The sequence below is a fragment of the Heteronotia binoei genome, chromosome 21, assembly GCF_032191835.1.
Source record: "Heteronotia binoei isolate CCM8104 ecotype False Entrance Well chromosome 21, APGP_CSIRO_Hbin_v1, whole genome shotgun sequence".
NCBI classification, from domain to species: Eukaryota; Metazoa; Chordata; class Lepidosauria; order Squamata; family Gekkonidae; genus Heteronotia; species Heteronotia binoei.
In genome coordinates this window covers 88,944,138-88,967,634 of record NC_083243.1, presented here as the reverse complement: position 1 = coordinate 88,967,634, position 23,497 = coordinate 88,944,138, and the positions used below count along the sequence as shown (strand labels likewise).

Below are 23,497 nucleotides of genomic sequence, written 5' to 3'. Positions count from 1 at the left end.
AGAACTTTTCTCCCTTTCTCACGATACAAGAACTCATGGGCATTCAATGAAATTGCTGAGCAGTCAGGTTAAAACGGATAAAAGGAAGTACTTCACCCAAAGGGTGATTAACATGTGGAATTCACTGCCACAGGAGGTGGCGGCAGCTACAAGCATAGCCAGTTTCAAGAGGGGGTTAGATAAAAATATGGAGCAGAGGTCCATCAGTCACTATAAGACACTGTGTGTGTATGTGTATATATATATATGTGTGTGTATGTGTGTGTGTGTGTATATATATATATATATATATATATATATATATATATATATATATATATATATATATATATATAATTTTTTTGGCCACTGTGTGACACAGAGTGTTGGACTGGATGGGCCATTGGCCTGATCCAACATGGCTTCTCTTATGTTCTTATGAGAACTAAAACTTAGTTCTATCATCACAGATCACAGAAGTAGGCTGAAGTGGTTTATGTTGATGTAACTGACATCAAATGACGTATAACCACTATTTTTATGTAATGTCACCAAGTAGGTACAGTATAATTGGAAGGAGGAAACAAAAGGGTCCTGCCAAGCCCTGTCATCTAAAAATGCACCACACAGATAAGGAAAAAAGAATTGGGGGGGGGGGGGAGGGTTACATGTTATGCATGCATAACTCAAGCAGATTATCTTTACTAATTTCTGTTGAATTTATTCCCAACCTGTGGTTGCAATCCTATGTACAGGTTTCTGGGAGTAATCACATTAAATATAATGGAATCTACTAGAGTGTAAATGTGCATTGGTTGGATTAGAACAGGGGTGGCCAAACTTGCTTAATGTAAGAGCCACATAGAATAAAATGTCAGATGTTTGAGCACCGCAAGACATGAATGTCAGGTGTTTGAGAGCTGCAAGGAAGGAAGGAGGAAAGAAAGATGAGAGGCAGGAGGGAAGGAAAGGTGGAAAGAAAGCAACTTTAAATGCATTCTCCAAGCTGCTGGCTGGCTTGGAGAAGTGATTTAAAGAGCCAAATGCCTTCTCCAAGCTGGCCAATAGGGTGGGGTGGGGGGCTTCAGGAGCCACACAATATGTATGGAAGAGCCACATGTGGCTTCCGAGCTACAGTTTGGCCACCCCTGAGTTAGAAGATTGTGAATGGATGCACACACTTACCTTGACTAAGTTCCACCGAGGTTAGCCAGACCTGTTTCTAGGTGAACATCTCTAGGATGAGGGCAGTGAAGAAAGTTTTTATTGATCCTGAGCATTTTAATTCTCGAGTGCTTTTAAATTTGCAATTTTTATATTTTAACCTGTTTTAATTTTGTTAACTGGACTGTTGTAATTTTTTGTCCTCATAACTTGATAGCTGCATTGTTAGTTGCTTTGTGTGCAAGAAGATAAGGTGGGAAAGAAATATTTTAAATAAGTAGATAAAATACCATCAAAGTTTGAATGAATTTGAACTTGGGCTGGTTGATGCAGCTCAGTTCATATAAACTCATAAAGCAGTATCATGTCATGGTAGATTTCTGGTCTGAATATGTTCTTGTTGGCTGCATCTTCTCCTTCTTGAACAGCCAAAATTTGTCAGCTCTTGCATGTCTCAGCTGCATGTATGCATTAAGCAGAATAATTTAACTAAGTTTTTCCCTCTGGCACCCATTTAGGTTATCTATATCTCCAATTTACATATTCCCTGTAATATTCTTTGCAGGTTATAAGTCTGAGATTCCATTTTTCAGCAGGTGAAGCTGTAAGAGAGATGAGCAATGCCTAGACAAACAACAGTTGCTGTCATTGCAGCCGCTCTGTTGGGTGCTGCAGCAGGAGGCTTGTTTTTCTGGAAAGTTACCCGACGTCGTAAAGACAAAACCTGCATCCCACTTAACCAAGGAGAGGCTGTTAAAGAACAAGGAAAGAAAGATCTCTCAGAAGAAAAGTTTCTTCCTCTCATCTCCTCTACCACTGTCCCCTGGGTGGAAAAGATTCTTGGGGGAGAAATAGTGGTTGTTTCTGATGCAGAGGGTTGGAATAGACTGGAACCCATACTAAAGAAGGAGTTGGAGCACTGTCCAGTCCTTGGAATAGACTGTGAGTGGGTAAGCATTAACCATGGATAAGTCTGTTCTAAGAATTGGTCCTTTGGTTTTAGCTGATTATTCTCCAGTGATGCTGAAAGTTCAGGTGGGTCAGAAAAAAGGCAGTTCATTCTAGCACTTAAACGATTGGTTCATAGCTTTGGAAGATATAGTGAGATTTTGATGCAGTTGTACTGATAAGCCTGACTTAATAGAAGTGGCTCCTCTTTTGTCTCCTAATGTTTTATAAGGAAAAAACAGGGAAGAAACATTCTACAACCAACTCATTTAACAATAAAGCAAACAAAGGAAAAAGCTGAAGAGTGAATAATCCTACTAAAACTGTGATTTGTTAATCAGTGGTAGTGGCTTAAAACTGCCGTCAAGTTGCAGTTGACTTATGGTGACTGCAGAGGATTTTCAAGAAAAGAGACATTCAGAGGTGGTTTACCATCTCCTACCTCTGTGTCGTAGCCTTGGACTTCCTTGGTGATCTCCCATTCACCTATGAATCAGAGCTGACATTGCTTAGCTTCTAAATTAGGCTAGCCTGAGTTATCCAGGTCAGGTCTCGTCTTAATCAGTATCCAAGATATAAACTAAAAAAGAAATACAAAAGATACAAAAAAGAAATACATAGAAATGCATAGAAATGCATTTAAGCCTTACTAGTCTGACCAGTCTTCTCCTTCAGTAGAGGAAGTCATCCAAGCTGGTAAGGTCATGCCTCCTCTTGCTCCAGGTGGGGCTATGTAAATTTGTGTAGGCTGTATTGGTTCAGAGCCTCCCTCTTGAAGCTTCAGGCATTGGAGACTGGCCAACAGCAGATACATCTACAGCTGCATAGGCTGCCGTGAATGCTGGCAGACCCAAATCCTCATCTGGCCACCTGATGGCACAGAAAAATTCTGGCAGAGCTCTACCAGGTCTGAGTATCCATGAGGAGATAGCAGTGGGTGGCTTACTCCATATTGGCTAGGAAGCTTCTGGGTCAATAGGAGGTGAGATGACTGGAGCTGAGGTGAGATTCCCCCCTCCATGATAGGGATAAGGACCTCCAACATAAAGGACCAATCCAAGCAGGGTGTCAAAGCAATCCCCCCTCCCAAGCCTTTACAGAGGCCTTTCCCAGTGGGTTCAGCAGTTCTGAAAGTTCCAATATGGTGGCTGTTGGGGCTTTTCCTGTGTTTTTTTCAGCCCCCCCCCCCCAGAGCAGGCCTGTAGACTGGCCTGAGCCTCCCCCAACCCCAACCCCATGCCTATGCAACCAGGAATCATGTTGGCGTTTCCATGGCCAGGAAATGTTTCCCTTCTGACTCACCACCCAATTTGCCATTGTTTTGGGGGAACTTACCTAAGAAAAACAACATTTGGTACCAAAATAAAGAGGGTGCATGATCACTGCTCATTCAGAGGTCTCAGATGAGGAGGATGGATCTTCTGTATTCTCTCTGGGGCTGTCAGGTATCATGTTTTCCAGTATATAGTTTGATTTCATGATTTGATTTGTTCAATTTTTAGCCTCCCCTTCCCACAAACAGGCTCAGGGATGCAGTCAGAGAGCAGTTCAGCAACTGGTCTTTATGGCAAGCAAGGTGCAAGTTCAAGGGGTCATAGCCAGGAGTGTCATCAATCAGTCCAAAGTCAGAACACAAAGCAAACAGAGTCAGAGGGAGTTATCAGGAGACAGTGTAGTCACAGGTTTAGAGTAAAGCCAAGAGTTGTGGTTGCTAAGTCAAGGTTAATGATTCTTTGCTTTCGCATATAGCAGTCCTCTCTGCCCAGCCTTTATAGGTCTCAGCTAGGTGCTTAGGAGCAGTTCTGCAAGCACTTGTCATTCTCTGGCTAGCTACTTGGAAGCAATTCTGCAATCACTAATCTTTCTCAAGCAGCTGGTGACAGGCCAGGAGGTATGCCCTTTGCCTTCTTTCTTGAAGCAGCACTTTTAAGTTTTCTCCTCCTCCATTCACAGAGTGTGGGCAACCCAGAAGGACTGATACCAAAATAAAGAGGGTGCATGATCACTGCTCATTTGTCTGTCCAGCCTGTGGCTCAGTTTCTGCTGGCTCAATGCTGCTGTTCTGAAGTTCCTTTTCATGCAAGTAATCTGCTTCTCTTAAAGCATCCTTGTCATTGCCCTGTTTCAACTGTAGGTCGTGCTGCAGGTCAGGCTGCTCCATCACAGAGGCCCTATAAATGAGCAGGGAGAAGCAATGACCATTTGGGTCATTGGGTGCAGCTGTATTAGGCTTGGGTTCGAAAGTGGAGCAGCTTCCTTAAACCATAGGATCGATGGCAGCAAGCTCTGATAGAGGAGAGGGAAGGGTCAAGAGAGGACTCTGACTTCCAGGGAAATTCTTCTAGGCTTTTTCAGCTGGAACATTTCAGGAGATTGTTTTAAAAAGGTGATTTCGCCCGTAACTACCAGTTGGATACAACAGAAAAACCTAGATCATCGGCTTCAGCCAATTTAGATACTAGAGGTTTCAAGAGTCTTCAGTTTGTCGATTCCCCAATTTTGGTTACACTCTAAAGACAGAATGAGCAGTTCCAGACAATGGCACTTCCCTTACAGGCACAGAAAAATTTTTTACACCTTACCAGCAGGCACCATGGAAGACCTCAAGTTCCTCTGCTGGATGCTTTGGTAATACTACATTCAAGAGTAGGATGGAGACAACACATCAAAGGATTCACTGGAAAGAAAAAAATGAAGCAGCCTCTCTGACAATCAGAACCTCTGCTGTGCTCTCAGATTTCACCAGGAAATTAATGGTTTGGGAAGATAACCTGCTTTAGGAGCCAGACACTGATACCTTGATGCTTAAGAGATCCATCTTAAAGTTCAAAAGGGCAGCAAAATTTGCAGCAGGCACTTCTTAAGATGCCATGCAGTTCTATGCCAGAGCATGGGCTGCCAATATAGTGGTTAGAAAAAAGCTATGGCTAAAGCATAGGAGGGTGGACCTTCTTTCTAATTCAACTTAAAAAAAATTCTGACCAGCTTCTATTTGGAGAAGAGGCTCAGGACAATGTTTCGGTAGAATCCAAATATAAAAATAAGGCTGTGCTCTCCGCTTCGTCTTCCAATGACAGAAAATCTAGAGAAAAACCTTTCCATTCCTTTTGCACCTACAAACCTGCTTCATATACCCAGAAGCAAAAGGATTTTAGGAGCTCCTGTGCCTTTGACTTCAGGTCCAGATTCTAGTAGAGACATTTCCTTCCTAACAAACAAAAAGTTAAGCCACCTGACTTTATAGTTGGGTGTCAATTCCAGTAGTTACCTTGCATTTGGGAGGAGTCAGCAACTGACCAGTTGGTACTCTCCATCATCCAGAAGGAATGCATGATAGAATCTCTACCACCACCACCCATTGCTTCCCCAGTTCCCAAGACACATCTGTCGTGACCTATTCAACTTCTAGTGCACATGGGCGGTGGAACAGCATTTCCATGGGGTTTATTCCATTATATTTGTAATCCCAAGAAGATCTAGGGACTGGTGAACAATTCTAAATCTAAAAGAGATTAACCTCTGGTTAAAGAAGGGCAAGTTCCAGATGGAATCACCACCCCATTCTTCAGAGTATTGAGTAGGACAATTACATGATGTACTTAGATCTTTGAGATGTTTACCTGCATGTTCCAGTTCATCTAGACAGTCCCTCCTTTTTGCTGTTCAGGCCAACATTTCCAACACAAGGCCTTATCCTTTGGGTTGTCATCATCTCCAGGGGTGTTTACCAAGGTCCTGGTAGTTCTCATAGCCTACTTCCAACAACAAGGAGACCACCTTTATCCTTACTGGACAATATCCTCTCAGAGCCCAGGAGGCAGATACAGTGGGCAAGGACACCAAGTTCGCAATGCAGTATCTTCAGGCTCATGGTTTCCTGACCAGTTGGAGAAAAAGTCATCTCACATCCTCTAGGGACATGTAGGGGACTGGATTCAGACAAGGGTGGCCAAAGTGTTCCTTCCTGCAAAAAAGCAGGTAAAATTGTTGGAAGTGCTAAAATAAATCTGTCAGAAGCTGGTGGACCTCATGCACCTGTTGGCAGTACTGAGGTTGATGATCTTGACCATAGATCTGATCCCTTGGGCCCACTTCTACATCAGACCTTACAATGGACTTTTGTTCCTTACAAGAAGGACATACAGAAAAAGACCCCAAATTAATCAAGATACTGCCCCCCCCGAAGAAGTTGCTAAGCTGGTAATCATAACCAAATCTGACAAAGGGAGTCAGTTTCTTCCAGCCTTGTTGCCTGATGGATGCCAACAGAAGGAGCTGGGGAGCACATTGCAAGCACGCTCAAGGCTGATTGAGCATATTGGAAGAAATGACTAAAACTTCAGGCAATCATTCTAATCACATTCCAGAAACTATTGAGGAACAATCGTGTAATAGTGAGCACAGACACAATGGCCACGGCGCACATCAGTCATCAAGGAGGCACCAGATCAATGGTTTTCCTCCAGGAGTCCAAACTCTTGTTAGATTGGGAAGTGGGGAATTTGGTAGGTTGGAAAGTGGAACACTTAAAGGTGTTCCACTTTCCAGCAAGCAAATCTCCAAAGCTACTGGCTGAGCACAAAAGATTTAGATCAAGGGGAATAGAGTCTAAACAAAAAGATCTTCCAGCAAATCACACTTCATTTTGGGATCTGTTTGTAACACTGAACAACAATCAAGTCACCAGGTTTCTAACCAAATTCTACGATCCCAGGGCAAAAGACAAGGATGCGCTCACGTGACCTTGTCCCAGAAATCTGTATGCCTTTCCTTAGACCATGGTGATAAGCAGAGTCCAGAACAAAGGTAGTGGAAGTGATTTTCAGAAATCTTTTCTGGACCAGAAGATCTTTGTCTCAGAGCTAATGAAGATGTCAGTATCTCCAACATGGAGATTGCCAAACAGATGGGATCTCCTTGTACAAGGATCAAATCTCCACCCAGGCCTTCTTTGGTTCCAGCTGAAAGCTTGGAGATTGAGCAGGTGAATTTAGAAGGATGGAGCCTTAAAAGGAAAGTAGTTGATATCATGGCACAGTACAGAAGACCTGCTACCAGACATAGTTATACTTTAATCATGTGGCTGATATTCAAAAACTGGGCCAGTACCAAAAAAGATAGATCTGCTGAAACCTACTTACAAAGAAATCATCCTTCTTTCTACATGAAGGTTGGAAACAGGGTTTGAGACTGGATAGCTTTAAAAGACAGATTGCAACACCGGTTGCTATGTTGGGCCACAAAAGACTGTTACCATTTTCACACACAGCTTACCTCACAGTCACAATCCTGTTCCCTCCGCAGAGTCCGGTCGGATTTCCCACCATCTGCGCCGGAGTTACAGGAAGTGCCGCAGCTTCTGCGTAGCAAATGTAAACTGGGTTTTAGCGGTTACGTTTGCTACGCAAAAGCCGCGGCACTTCCTGTAACTCCGGTGCAGATGGTGGAAAATCCGACCGGACACTGCGGAGGGAACAGGATTGTGACTGCGAGGTTAGCTGTGTGCAAAAACGGTAGGTGTAATAGCTTCTGCAAGAAGGATTTCTGAATTAGGGGCTTTATTGACGGGGAAATAATTGTTTGTGTATCTCAAGGGCTTGGTGGTACTCAGGATGGATCCTTCCTTTGTGCCCTTTATCATGTTAACCAAGAGTTGGTACTACTGTCCTTTTGTCTAAGTCACCTGTTTCCAAAGAGAATCTGGCACAAACTAGATGTCCACAGGGTTCTGTGCATTTACTTATAGGTCAGCTCAGATTAGGCTGAGATTCTCTGTGTTTCACAGTTCACATGAGGTAAAAAGGTCTCAAAATCCACCATTGCCTTATGGATCAAACTATGAATCTGAAAGTCATAAAAAGTGCAAGGCCTGAGACCTCCAAAGGATGTTACAGCCCACTCCACAAAAGCAACATCAGTGACCTTCTCCACTAGTTCTCTAGTAGGATGCAAAAAACTATTAGTGGAGCTGAGCTATACTAAGACTGGAAGGTCAGCCTCGCTCTGAGCCAGTATACTCTGCAGGAGTGAGAGGAGGCATGACCTCATCAGGTTGGATGACTTCGCCCCACTGAAGGGAAGAAGCCTTCAGGTAAATTGCAATGTTACATTCTCCAGTATTTTTCCATAAAATGTACAAAATAAAGTCAATCATATAAAGCAGTACTATTTTCAGAAGAGGTTATAAAAAAAAACTTTCTCAATGAATTATTTTCAGGCCTTTTCCTAGAAAACTGATTCTACTGCAAAATAAACTGTCATACCCCTTAAAAGATTGTATATTAACAGTGAGTGAAGCTTGTAGCTAAAATGGTCATTAAAAGCTCCATATAAATTGTAAATGGTAATTAAAAGCTCCATATAAAACAAAGCAGTGGGGAAAAAATGCCCCATAGGTGCTTAGATGGTGTACATATATCTTACCCCAACCCAGTAGTTTGTTCCAGACCTGTTTTATTTCACTAGGTGAATTCTTCACTAGATAGTCGAATTGCCACCAAAAGAGCTTAGTTTTAGGCCAAGTTAGTTTTAGGTCATTGGCAATATTTTTTTCCAAAGCAAAGATGGAAGCCTGAAATAGGAAAATGTGACATTCTTGACTGATAAATGATATTGTCTAAGTGGAGGTGACGGCATCTCTGAAATAGTGCAAAGTATATAGCCACCTCATACATTCTAGGATTAGGGGCAAGGATTGGGTTATAAAGTAGAGCTTCTGATATGCATTGAGTCCACAGTGCACCTCATTTTAGAAATTAAGCAAAATACGATGTCTGATGACAAGAATAATCTTTATTGAAAATTAATGATTTCCCCAATGAGGACAGCCTTGTCAGCACAGTAGCTTTTCTTTCCACAACTGTTATATTCTGTTCTGTTGTGGTATGGAGTTTGGCCCGATACACTTGTGTTTTCTCTTTCTCTACCAAAGGTCTCTACCAAAGAGAAGGCCAAGCCTGTCTCTCTCCTGCAAATGGCTGCCTGTGATGGTCTTTGTGCCCTTCTTCGCTTATCTAGGCTGACCAGTGGTGAACAGGCTCTTCCAAAGACACTGCTGGACATCCTAGCAGATGGAGCCATCCTGAAAGTTGGAGTAGGGTGTTGGGAAGATTCCTGCAAGTTGCTCCATGACTATGGAGTAACAGTCAAAGGGAGTGTTGATCTCCGGTATCTGGCCTTGAGAGAAAGGTTTGTATGATAGTGGGAAAGATATTCACTGTGGCAGGGGCAGAGGGAAGGAATACAGTTGTGCTTCTTGAATATCTGGAAGTCACTGATTATTAGAGAAGGATGTCAGTATAACGTTGTGTTCCCTAGAGACAGTGGTGGTTATTGGAAAGCGGTAAGTGTTGCTTGTTTTGGATAACAATTTGTATTAAATGTATACTTTTGTTACATGTGCAGTCTCTCCTATTTTTAATAAACTGACTGCAAATGTAAAGTGGCTTCAAGAGGAAGTTACTAACACTGAACATTTTTAGATCTTAGATTGCTAAGCTAACTAGCAAGCTATTTGCCAAGAGAGTACTAACACAGATGGCGCTTTCTTACAGCAGTCACTGAAACAGTTTCCTTTGAAAGCTGTTTCATTTGTAGAGAGTTTGTATGGATGAGGTTAATTTTTTTCTTTCCATTTATAAAATATAAAGCAAGTCCCTCCCACCAAATGGACTCAGCCTCAAATCTCTAGCAGAAAGAATCCTGAACTACTCACTTGACAAATCTCTTCGCCTAAGATGCAGCAACTGGGAAAGTGAGCAACTGACCGAAGAACAGGTTTGTTTTTGCACTGTGGATATTGATTATATCCCACATTTTCAGCTCTTCCAGCCCAAGGGGTTGCTAGCAAAATAAAAACATGCATTGAAAAACATAACAAGAATGCACCCTTGGAGTAAAAAATCAGTTAAAAGCCTGGGTGAAAAGATCCTGGCTTCTAAAACTGGCAGGGCTCAACAAAGGATAATCTTCTTGGATAATTTCTAGCCCATTCTCATTAACTGTTCAATTTCTCTGTAGTTCAGATTTTCCCTTTGGGCAAAAAGGAAGCAAGTATTTAGATTTGCTAAGGCTTTGAGTATGGATTGACTGAGGCACATGTTATTGATTTTCTTTGTGAGGAGGAATTGCATGGTACCGGGGTGGGTGGGGAAGGAAGGATACCCCAACTCTAATTGGGGGAAACCTGTTTGGACAGCTGCCTTAGAGTCATATCCCCTTAAAAAGCCACCACTACAAACAGCTGTTCAGCAGTGACTCAGGGCAGCTCTTGGTTGGCAAACCCCAACCACTCCAATAGGTTGAGTGTTTCCTTGCCTCTCCTGGGGAGAAACATCTTCATGAAGGCCAGGAGTGGTGTGGACACCATCTGTGAGGACATCCCTGGCCCTCTCTCCTCCATCTGATGCTATGCGGGGGAGGCTCTGGAGGCTAAGCCAGAAAGTGTGGGGGGAGTCAGGACTTGCCTCGATTTTACAATGAAAGCAAGGTTGGAGAAAGTTGCTATAATACGGATGCAAATGGGGTCTGTCTATATTTTGAAAATGTTTCCCCATCTCTCCAATAAAAGCTAAATTATGTATCTATACATTTAGCAATCCTCCAAAAGAGGGGCAAAGGGAACAGCTCAGAAAAATAGCTGAACACAAAACTGCCACCAGCACAAACTCGCCCTGTGGGTTCCCATGAAGGATTGCTTTACAGGCTTTTCTAGAAGTCACTAGACACTGAGCATTCCTTCTCCATTTCAGGAAGCCTGTTCCATCAGGAAGGGACAGCAACAAAAAAAGTCTTGTCAGATCCATTGTGTATCATTAACTATAGTGGGGGCACCAAACAAAGGAACTGCATAGCTGAACCAAGTTGTTATGCGGCCTTAGAGCTTCAGAGAGTTTGGGAGTGGCATTGCCTTACGTAAAGCAGAGTCAATGATCTCATTCATTGTGATCCATTCTTTTTTTTATTTGGGAATGTTCATCAGAGGTCCTCATGCATACCAGAACTGCTGTTGTGTAATGTAATGCAAAGGCTTTTCCTTTCTTCTCAGATTGCTTATGCTGCAAGGGATGCTCAGGTGTCAGTAGCTATGTTCCTGCATCTGCTAAGACTTCCCTTTGTCCCTCAAGCAGAAAGAAGTGAGCATGCTCTTCCTGGTTGGGAAAAGGGCCTAAGAAAGTGTCAGGATTTGGTGGATGTACCCTTCAAAGGAAGAAACAGTAATTGCCTGGGTGATGATGAGAACCTAGGAGACTTGCAGCAAAAAATGAAGAATCAGAAGTCATCACTGACTAATGAGCAGTCCCCAGCCAGCCAGCCAGGAAAGGATCCTCGGAAGCATAAGCGGAAGCCCCTGGGAGTAGGGTATTCTGCTAGGTAATTATATATCATCTTATTCTTCAGTGGGAAGAAAGTCTGAAGGGTTTTTATTTTATTTTCTTTGTTTGGTTTCAATAGCCAGCTCTGGAGCTCCTCGCTGGAGATGCAAATCTAACTCTTGTAGGGAGCGCCCCGTGACCAAAGTACTTGCATGAGTGGGGTGAGTGGCCTACCATCTTGTGAGGAAATAGATGCAGTTCCTTCAGAGGAGGGGAGCCTGATCTCACTTTGATCTTCAGAAAAGGTTGAATTACCTCCAGAGCACTGCATGAAGTCAAGAATAATTCTTTCCCCAGCTTAATGTGCTTGAGGAAGGCTGAGGCTTCACTAGTCTCACACTGAGCGCCTGATATGCTGAATACTTTGGAAGCAAAACTGCAGGATTTAGGTGTCAATACTACTTAATTAAATTATAGGTGGAGTTGCATACAGTAAAGTCAGATACCACTGTATACAGAATATGACTAATGAAAGCTCATGCATGCAATGTCTTTGTTTTCACAGGAAATCTCCCCTGTACGATAATTGCTTCTTATATGCACCAGATGGGCAACCTCTATGCACTTGTGATCGCAAGAAGGCCCAGTGGTATCTTGACAAGGGTATTGCAGGCATGTGAGCCTTTTCTTTTATTGTTCTGCAAGATTTGCTGGACAGGGTGTGGGGAACAGTGTAAAGTACTTTTTATTTATTTATTCATCTTTTCGGGGGTCAAAATTATGGTAAGTTAGTGAGTGACTTTGCCTGTGAAAAAGGGTTGAGCTGTTTAATGCAGATGCACCTTGATGTAACATTTGGACCACATCTGCAAGCCAGTCTGATAGGGTACAGAAGTTCTGCCCATCCACTGCACTCAAACCCCACTGAGCCACCTACTGAACATACTTTGGTGTACCCTCTTTCATTTTATAACTCTTTTGTGGCTGCATGATTCTTGTGCCTCTCTGCCTTTTCCTCTTGAGATGGGATCTCTTTGTCTCAGCCTGGATGCAAGCAGAGAGGTAAGCTGTGGCAACCAAACTGTTACTAGATACTTTGGGGAGTTGCTGTGTCTCAGAGGTATAGCATCTCTTTTGCAAGGAGAAGGACCCAGGTTCAGTCTCTGGTATCTCCAAGTTAAAAAATATATCAGATTGTAGATAATGAGAAGGACTTCCAGCTGAGACTCTGAAGAACCTCTGCCAGTCAGGTGAGACAGTATTGAGTTTGATAGACCAGTGGTCTGACTTTATATAAGGCATGTATTTGTGTGGCATACACAATAAACAAGATTCACCCGATCCTCTGCACTTACTATTTTGTGTAATCCAGTATTTAATTTCACCTCACAGTCATTCTTCAAACATTAATATTTTCTCTCTCTCTCTGGTGGTCCTAGAGTTGGTGGGTACAGACCCATTTATTGTGAAGCTACAGTTTGAACCTTCTGGGCGTCCTGAATCTCAGGTGGATTATTATTTAACAGTCAAAGAGAACATGTGTGTTGTTTGTGGCAAGACAGAGTCTTATATTCGGTGAGTTCTCTAGTATGCCATTATTTATTTGACAGAGCAAAACCCCAGAACTGACACAGCAAAACCCCAGACAACACTGAAGAAATGACACTTGGCTGCAATGTAAAGTAGTGAGTCTACAGCTTGTATAACAGTGTAAATGTGCTGTCCCCTCAAAATTATGCAACACACAGCCATTAATGTCTAAACTGCTGGCAACAAAAGTGAGTACACCCCAAGTGATAATGTCCAAATGGGGCCCAAGTAGCCATTTTCCCTCCCTGGTGTCATGTGACTCGTTAGTGGTACAAGGTATCAGGTGTGAAGGGGGAGCAGGTTATCACTCTCACTCCCTCATACTGGTCACTGGAAGTTCCACATGGCACCTCATGGCAATGAACTCTCTGAGGATCTGAAAAAATGAATTGTTGCTCTACATAAAGATGGCCTAGACTATAAGAAGATTGCCAAAACCCTGAAACTGAGCTGCAGCACAGTGACCAAGATCCTACAGCGGTTTAACAGGACAGGTTCCACTCAGAACAGGCCTCACCATGGTCGACCAAAGAAGTTGAGTGTCCTTGCTCAGCGTAATATCCAGAGGTTGGCTTTGGGAAATAGACATATGAGTGCTGCCAGCATTGCTACAGAGGTTGAAGGGGTGGGGGGGTCAGCCTGTCAGTGCTCAGACCATACGCTGCACGCTGAATCAAATTGGTCTGCAGGGCTGTTGTCCCAGAAGGAAGCCTCTTCTAAAGATGATGCACAAGAAAGCCTGCAAATGGTTTGCTGCAGACAAGCAGACTAAGGACATGGATTTCTGGAAGCATGTCCTGTGGTCCAATGAGACCAAGATAAACTTATTTGGTTCAGATGGTGTCAAGCGTGTGTGGCGGCAACCAGGTGAGGAGTACAAAGACAAGTGTGTCTTGCCTACAGTCAAGCATGGTGGTGGGAATGTCATGGTCTAGGGCTGCATGAGTGCTGCTGGCACTGGGGAGCTACAGTTCATTGAGGGAACCATGAATGCCAACATGTACTGTGACATACTGAAGCAGAGCATGAGCCCCTCCCTTTGAAGACTGGGCCGCAGGGCAGTATTCCAACATGATAACGACTCCAAACACACCTCCAAAACGACCACTGCATTGCTAAAGAAGCTGAGGGTAAAGGTGATGACTGGCCAAGCATGTCTCCAGACCTAAATACTATTGAGCATCTGTGGGGCATCCTGTAATGGAAGGTGGAGGTGCGCAAGGTCTCTAACATCCACCAGCTACGTGACATCGTCATGGAGGAGTGGAAGAGGACTCCAGTGGCAACCTGTGAAGCTCTGGTAAACTCTATGCCCAAGAGGGTTAAAGCAGTGCTGGAAAATAATGGTGGCCACACAAAATAGTGACACTTTGGGTCCCATTTGGACATTATCACTTAGGGGTGTGCTCCCTTTTGTTGCCAGCAGTTTAGACATTAATGGCCGTGTGTTGCGTAATTTTGAGGGGGCAGCATATTTACACTGTTATACAAGCTGTAGACTCACTACTTTACATTGTAGCCAAGTGTCATTTCTTCAGTGTTGTCACATGAAAAGATATACTTAAATATTTACAAAATGTGAGGGAGTGTACTCACTTCTGTGACATACTGTGTATATGTATATGTGTGTGTGTGTGTGTATATCTATATAAGCTTAGCTGTACTGGGGACAACTCACCTTTCCTCCCTTTGGCTGAGCAGTGTGTCGCTCAAAGAGCAACCCCAGCCTCCAGTCCCAGGTCAGATGAAGATTGGGCCCCTGGGGGAACTGCTGGGCAGTGGCTGTTGCTAGGCAACTAAGCTTGGTTCTGTCAGTAAAAGGCAACCAAGCTTGGTTCTGCCAGTAAAAGGAGAAGGGGGAAGCACTTTCGAGGTCTCTTTTGGCCTTTGAGGGAGAACTCATTGGGCCCAGTCCTGACTAGGATTGCCAGCTCCAGGTTGGTGGGAAATTCCTGGAGATTTTGTGGTGGAGTCTGAGGAAGCCAGAGTGTGGGAAGGGGAGAGGCTTCAGCTGAATATATTGCTTTGTCCATAGATTCTGTTGCAATCCATTTGAGTTTGTGCTGTTATGCCAATAAAGGTTGTGTGATGTGTGTGAATATAATGCCATAGAGTCCACCCTCCAAAGCAGTTATTTTCTCTAGGGGAAGAGAGATATGTTGTCTGGAGTTCAGTTGTGATACCAGGAGATTTTCATGCTCCATTTGGAGGTTGGCTACGCTAGACCTGGTTGCTTGCTACTATTCAGCATGAGCTCCCCTGTGACAGCCAGTATGGCATAGGAGTTAGCACTTCAGAGCAGGGTCTTGGAGATCCAGATTCTTGCTACAGAAGCTGACTGGGTGATTTTGGACCAGTCACAGACTTTCAGCCTAACCTACCTCACAGGGTTGTTGTACAGATCAAAAGGGGGAGAGGAAAATGATGTAAGCTGCTTTGCCCCCCTGCTGTGGAGAAAGACTGTCCTTTTCCTAGGTAGAGACTGCAGGGAGGGTGGAGGAGATCGAAAGCTGAAGTCAGAGGGGCAGATAAAGGTAGGTTGATGGTTGTCTGAGAAGGAGATTGGGTTGTCAACTCCAGGTTGGGAAATTCCTGGGGATTTGAGGGGTGGAGCCTGGAGAAGGTGGTTTTGAGGAGGGGTTTGGAGGGTGGAGTCTCTGACAGGTACAATGTCATAGATTTCACCCTCCAAACCAGCCAGTTCCTCCTGGGGAACCATTGTAGCCAATCTCCAGGTGAGGGCTGGAAATACTCAGAGTTACAATTGCTTTCCAGATGGCAGAGATCACTTCCCATGGAGAAAATGGCTGCTTTGCAGGGTGGACTCTGTGTCACTATACACTGCTGAAGTTGTTTTCCTCCCCACTGTGGAGAAAGACTGTCCTTTTCCTAGGTAGAGGCTGCAAGGAGGGGGGAGGAGATGGAAGGCTGAAGTTAGATAAGTTCCCCTACAGAAAATGGCCACCTTGAGGCACATTCTCTATGGTATACCATAACACAACCATGCCAAGCCCTCCCCCCCCCCCAAAAAAAAAATCACACCACAAGCACACACCGCAAGGCCAAATACAACCGGAAAAGGCTACAATGCTCTGCAGACAAAAGGAATGCTGAGCTTCAGTATCTGCATGATCATCATCATGCTATGATGCCACAGCAAATTGGCACTGAGTGCCCTAGGCCGGGGCACTTGCCCAGAGCCTCTTTCTAGAGCCCGTTGTATTTGTTTCCACAACAGGCCTTATTCCTAGTAGTTATATAGTTATGCAGTGCACTGAATATTTTATCTTAATATCACAGTTCCATATGATTTTTTGCCCAACCACACAGTCACTTATGATGACCATATGAGATCTAACACCACAAAAGTATTTATGAAGTCTGGTATTTTCCACATGCTGACAGCCTTGTGTAGTTGTGATTTCCCCATTGCTGCTGCATCTGCTGATACAACACAGTGGCAATGGGACTGCCACATGGTAGGTTTCCCTGAAGTTTCCTTGCCCCAGTCCCCTCGCAGTGGCCATTTACTCCCCCACCCCTCCAGACACTACCAGACCATTTCAGGTTGTAATTGGAATTGACTATTGTTATAGCACGCTGTTTTAGTTTCTCTGAATTTTAAAAATGACAAACCTTCATTTGTTAAAGAGACATGTATTTTCCCTTATAAGTCTACAATGAAAGGGGCTAGTGATTTATTTTTAAAAATGAAAGCTGGGAAATCAGAGAACTTGATTAATATATCATTTTAATGGTATTCTGTTGCCGGTTTATAAGAAAGCTCCCTGGTGGCCAGTGGAGGAAAGGGCCACTGTGGGGATGGGACATTAAATGAAACATGGAGGAAAGACTTTCTGGTTTCCTAATGTAAACTTTTTTCCTGTTAAAGAATCGGAAGATGCCATTGTGACATCAAAATGTGGTTTCATAAGTAAGTTTGGGGTTGTGCATGCTGAGGTTTAGTGAATGGAATAGAATCTGCATGCCCCTCTTAACATGGTTCTTCCGCATTCTCATTTTCATTGCTTGCATGCTCCTATTGCTTTGGGGGGGGGGGTTTCCCACGTGTGTTTTGCTCCCTCTAGTGGTCACATGGTATTGCATCACTGTATCTCTATCATATTTTATTTTATTTTTATTTTATTTCATTCGATTTATATCCCGCCCTAGCCCACTGACGTGTGCTGGAGTTTCCCTGGAGTTTTAAAATGGACGAAAATATGATGAAGATACAGCAATACAATATCGAAATGACTCCTAGAGAGAGCAAAACACGCAGATAATTTAAAAAGAAACAAAGCAATAGGGGCTTGCAAGCAGCAAAAATGAGAATATGGAAAAGCCCACAGTGGTTTGATTTGCAACAATTTGCAAGTGATATATATCTCCATATCATGTCAATGTCAGCTAATTTCCTTCGATTGAGTTGATGGGTGAAGGCAGAAGAAAGCACTTGGCCAATTTTTTTCTGGTTAGTTAACAGCATGGCTCCAGTGCCACAGGATCAGTGGGGTTTTCAGCTGGCTGTTCAAAACAATTGGCCTGTTTCTTCAACAGAAAGAACATAGTGCCTCATGAATATCGGAGACACTTCCCCATCCAGATGAAGGACCACAACTCTCATGACGTGCTCCTCCTCTGTACTGCCTGTCATGCTATTTCCAATTTCTATGACAACCATCTGAAGCAGAAATTTGCTGAGGAATTTGGTGCCCCCATTGGCTGTGAGGAGGGCATCCGTTTGCTTGAAGATCCCATCCGCAGGCAAGTCCGTTCAGCTGCTAGGGCCCTTCTGAATGCAGATGGCTTGCCTGATGCCAGGAAAGAGGAGCTGTTACAGGTGGTCAAGGACTACTTTCACTCTCTGACAGTTTCCCAAGAGATGCTGCAAGAAGCAGCTGGACTGGAAACCAGGTACATTTAGTTTCTCCTGATTTGGACTGCAGGTCACAGTCAGCTATGTGCCAAGATTTAAATTCAAGTCAACAGGCCGGGCCTTGCTGCCTTCCTATTATGGTCTGATTATCTGCACTAACCTCAAGGCTTGCTCATTTGGCTCTACCCTCCTCTTGGTCAAGCCCACCTCATCACAGGCAGGTCTGATTTGGAAGGCTGACTCTAGCTGAGGTCTTGATCTCAAGAGCCATCCCACTGTAGTAAGTGGAGTATGAAAGAGAGTGAATTTAAAGGAAATGTTTTCACACCAGAAAGGAGGAGGCAAGGTAATTTAAAAGTGCATCATATGCAAGGGCACCTCTTTCCCTTCTCCTTGGTCACAAAACATAATTTTAATAAATGACATAATATATCTGGTTTTAAATTGACCTACAGTTGACTCCTAAGCAGAATTGCAAGCTTCTAAGGCCATTAATGTAGGGCTTAAAAGGGTTTAACTGTTTAGGATTGCACTGCCAGGTGCTTGATTTTTCTAAATGTGGGGGAATCAGAATTCTTTTAGAGAACCTACAGAGCATCACCATCATTGCCAGTGCCAATTCATAGAACAGACATGATTTTGTACCTTTAAAGAGGCCAAAATAATAATGTTCCTGAAGATTGCTTGGGTCTTCCATGAAGTTCTGTGCTTTTCTGAATCCAAGTTTTGTTTTCCCCTTTCAGGATTTGTAATGAGACCTATATGCCACATGGTTTGAAAGTAGTACAATGTTTTGCCAAAGGGGGTCTCTGCTCCCTCATGCAGCTGGAGAGACGATGGCGCCAGCACTTCTTAGACACTATGCAGCCCAAGCATCTCCCAAAGCAGTGGTCTGTTGATCACAATCATAAGAAACTGATCCGAAAGTATGGAGAGGATCTCCAAGTTGAATTGTCTTGAAAGCTGGAGCTTCCAGAAGATATTTGTGGACTGGTCTGCTTGATGAACTTAGTAAACACAGGGCCTTTTTTTGAGCAGGAATGCACAGAAAAGCAGTTCCGGCTGGCTTGGCGTCAGGGGGTGTGGCTTAATATGCAAATGAGTTCCTGCTAGGCCTTTTCTTTTTTAAAAAAGCCCTGAGTAAACATAACTGATGTTTCCCTTTTTACCTTCAGTCTCCTATACTGCTTATGCTAAACTAGACTTGCTCCCTTCTACTAAACCTGACCATTGCCCACTTATGCCTTCATACTACTTCACACTTTTCCTTTTTTAAAACATGAATTTTATCAGTCACTAGGTATTTTCCATTTGTTTTTCTTTCCCTGCCCGTTTCTACCTTGGCAAGCCATGGATTGCTTCCCTGCTTCAGTTAAGCCATTGTCTGACTGTAGTTCCACAAGAGAAGCTTTAGAGGCAGTAGGCTCTTCTTTTGAGGACCTAGAAATTATAATGGTCAAGCTCTGATGCAGGATGGCCCTGTAGTTTTGAGTGACAAATGAGGAGGTGGCTGAGCTTTAAAGAGAAGATGAATGTGTTGCTCCTCAGAGTGGTAAAACACTGACAATGGCAGTTTTGGCTGCAAAAAAGCAGGACTACTACAGATTCCTCCCGGGGGTCCACAGGGTAACCATGACAAGGGCAAATGCAGCTATGCCACTCTGTTGAGTCAGTAAATACCCAGTTGCTGTCCCTTGACAAAAGTCTGAGGAAATCCCTCAAGAGGTAATGAGATGGACAGAAATGACGGGGGACAAAAATGCAGCCCACAAGGACATGTAGTGAGACAACAGCCCTGTATCCTACTAAGGAGTCTTTTCTGAAAAATTTTCTTTAGCTAAGTGGCCACAGACACCTTTGTGCAATCAATGTCAGATAAGAACTCACTAGGAGAGAACTTACTTTGAACAGGACAATAAAATTGAGGGCTCTGAGCATTTGAATTTTTTCCAGGAAACCAGAAGAAAACTTTCAGTAAGCTAATGATCTTTTATTGAAATAATAATAATAGTAATAATAATTATTACTATTATGCAGGAAATTAAAAAGGGTGCACTGATGTGTCAGTTAATACTCTTAAGCACTGAAAATTCACATGCAAAAAAATTATATCTAACATTTCTCAAACATAACTGAATACATGAAGTTCAAAACAAAACAGGTTTCAATTAACTGTCTCAGAATAATTTAGAAAGTTTTGGACAACCAATATACACACACAGAAACCTCAGATACTTTTAACAGTCCCTTTACAGAAACCTGATTTGTCTTGTGTATGACACTTTTTGTCAGAAAAATGACAGTTTCAAATTTTAATGTATCTTTCTAACTTTAATATGTGATTGTCTTTTAGAAAATATGATTGGTCCTTTATACTGTAGTGAATTCATTTTTCAAGTGCATCTTGACACATCTTGATACTTGCTTGTTATCTACTTTAACAATATTAAAAGGTTAAAATTAACTCTTACTCGCAATTAAAATAACAATACATGTTCCATTTCTTCAGTTGCATTAATTAACTGTCAGTTGATAAAAAATCCTACACTTTCATCCTGAACAGTTGCTGAATTTACAGTGAGATCATAAAACCTACATGAGAACATATATATTAGCATGAATTTACGTGATTTAATCAAACATAAGCTACAAATAGGCAAATCCCAAACACCAAAAATCACTCATTATATTTACAAATTATTTATGTACGTAGTTGGTTTTCCAACCTGAACAGACTTGCAATTAACTTGCACATCAGCAACATGAAGATATCATCTGATTAGTTCAGCTTATCATTTGATTAGTTCTTCAACAGCATGATTTACTTGAAGCTAATCACACTTGTTCGTTATCAAATCAGGTGAATTAATCACTGAATTGTGTTGGAAGAGGCCTCCACAATAAGCTTGCTTTTAGTAGGAAAAATGGCCATCCTCCAAAGAGTATTGTAAGACTTGAGTTTAAACATCTAAGGGGATTTAATTTTTTTAAAAAATTCTACTGCCTATTTTTGTTTGGAATTAATATTTGATAAGTATGTTGCAATATTATTCATCTTTAATATTTTAAGATTGCATTATTTTGGAAGGATATATTTTTTATCACTGCTCCACTCACCTCAGTGATTTGGATCTGAGCCTTCATTTGTGCAAGCATAAACCACCTTAAGAAATGGTGGAGGTGGTATAAGCCAAAATGCCCTCAAAATGAGGTTGGGGAATTTACAGGTGGGCACCTGGCTTAAAAAGGATCTTTTAATCTGTGTATACAGGATTCCACTTCCAGAAATTATTACTTAAATGTACCAGTGACACTAATTAAGTGAAACCATCAAAACTTTATTACAGAAATATATATAGAACACACACACAAGGTCATGAATTCATACACCACACATACAGTCCTAATAAAAATAGAGATTCAGAGATAACTCAAGGATATACAAACAGGGTGATAATTACCAATCGTAGTCCCCAAGGAAGGCTCCAATGGCGAAAAATGAGGACTAGGGGGAGGGGTCCCTCAACTGGCTAAGAATCGGGGGGGGGGGTGGATCTAATCAGCAGGATAAGGATACTGCTAGATGCACATGTGTAAAAAGTTGGGTCAGAGGTTATAAGGCTTCACCTGAGCCCTTAGGGGATGGGAGGTACAGGGGCGGATGACAGGTGGTCAGCTGGTGCATGACCTTAGCAAAAGGGGCGGCTCTGCAGTGACCATAAGAGCTGGACTTATGCAGTAGCCAATAGGCAGTTAATTGACAACCCCTGATTGGATGCTCATAGCTAGCCAATGAGCAGACTTGGCCTTAGTTATCTGATTGGACTACCAGGTAACAATGGGCCAAGGGGGAGGCTCCAGGATGACCATTAATGGAAAGAATGGGGAGGAAAACTCCTGGGGTGGGGGTGATTGAAAGCTGTTAAACATGTCTAAAGGTGACAATGGATAGCCAAATTGATACCTAGGTGACACCAGGTCTACACAAAGATACTTGGCTTTCAGGCAAGTTGTTCCTCTGCTGGCACCATCCTTTGTTTTGGGTTCCATGGGACAAAGGTTTAGGCAGTCTGGCAGTGCCCCCTCCTGTGGTGAGCTTAATTGCCCTATGTCCAGGTGTCGTCTGGAGTATGTGAGCCTCCCGCTTTGCTGTTATGGAGTCTGAAGCTGAAAAAGATAGTTGCTGGGGCTGTTAGCCTTCTCATAGGGATTCTATGATTTAGGCTGAAAGCTGCCTACTTGGAAAGCCCCTATCGGCGTAGCTTCTTCCGTGCAGCGGCTGAGATGGAGGTCATACGGAGTGACTGGAAACCTGTTCTTCTCCCTAGCTAGCACTTCTCCCAAGATACTGAGTGCTGCTTCAAGGTCATGGTTTATTGCCCACATAAGCTTCCTGCATTTTGGTAGGCAAACCCATACTTTGTGGAAGATGTGTGCGAGTCGAATCTCCAGGTGGTCTGGCAACCAAACAGGGGACCACGATGTCCGTATGCATAAAAGTAAAGGGGGGGTTTGCTCACAGTGGAGTCTTCAGTATTCCCTGTGGCCACAGTTCACTGGGAGAGGTGAATAAAAGGGGTTGCAGATGGGGGATAACCCCTTACATGCAATCAGAAGTGCTTCTGTGTGGAGATGGGTTGGATCTTGGTCTATGATGTCACTCAATTTATGATTAATTTTTGTTTTAGCAGTTCATAGGGAAGTTTGAAATGGGTGCATCTTTCACAGACTGTTTTCATTGCTGCTGTGTCTTCCTTTTCACCCTCTCACTGTCCATATTTGGAGGAAAAGTGAACCACATTCAGAGACAGTATGAGAAATACAAAATCTTTCTCATAAATTCAATCCCAAAATGGCTGAGGAGGGATATCCTTTAAGTTCTTTCCTGTAGCATTCCTTTCATCACAACATGCTGTAACTTTGCTTTCCTTTCAAATCAGAAATTCCTTCTGCTTGATCCTTCTGTTGAAAGGAATGTAACATCCCTGAGCCACTAGATAATATCCTAGAAGACAGAATGTTACAATGACTATAAAGAAAAGGAGTTTGCTAGACAGGACATAGAGATGAGCTATTCTTTGACCTCGGCTGAATACTGCTGCTTTTCTTGCATGAAAAGCCCAAGTTTTTTCTTAAACGGGAATATATGCCTCTTTATCTGGATCCTAAAGAAGGGTCTATAGAACCTTAATTTAATGGTTTATTTCTTTTATTGGAACATTATTATTCAATAGAACATAATGGATGAATCTTCAGTCAAGGCACTGTAGCAAGCACCCCAGCTCCTGAGTGGCTCATTTTCAATTTTGATAGAGCAACCTGTACCACTCCTCCCATGCCTAAATACTTAACTTTACATTCCATATAGCAATATCCTGACTTTTTACAACATCAAATGCTGAATTTCATCTCCAAATGGAGCAGGGTGATTCTATTCTATTAATTCCGCTTTATTAAAGCTTAGAATGTGAACTATTCAAGCCTCTTATTATGTTACCCCTCTTGTATAAGCAGTTTAGGAACCATATGCAATGTAGTGAAGAAACAGTTGTTAAATATAATATTGAAGTAGCATTTTTTCTTGCCTAGGATTTTTGGTCTAGAGGGACACTTGAAAGTCAAG

General features: G+C 42.8%; 1 protein-coding gene across 1 annotated transcript; it reads left to right on the top strand.

Moving 5' to 3' along the window:
• Positions 1-1,729: 1,729 nt before the first annotated feature.
• EXD2 (exonuclease 3'-5' domain containing 2) lies at positions 1,730-20,382 on the top strand. The gene is made up of 8 exons (XM_060262475.1): positions 1,730-2,093; positions 9,023-9,279; positions 9,741-9,867; positions 11,138-11,463; positions 11,971-12,077; positions 12,845-12,980; positions 17,556-17,912; positions 18,618-20,382. Exons 1-8 carry the CDS (start codon positions 1,764-1,766, stop codon positions 18,832-18,834), a joined length of 1,857 nt encoding a protein of 618 aa, XP_060118458.1. The 5' UTR covers positions 1,730-1,763; the 3' UTR covers positions 18,835-20,382.
• The last annotated feature ends 3,115 nt before the right edge of the window (positions 20,383-23,497 follow it).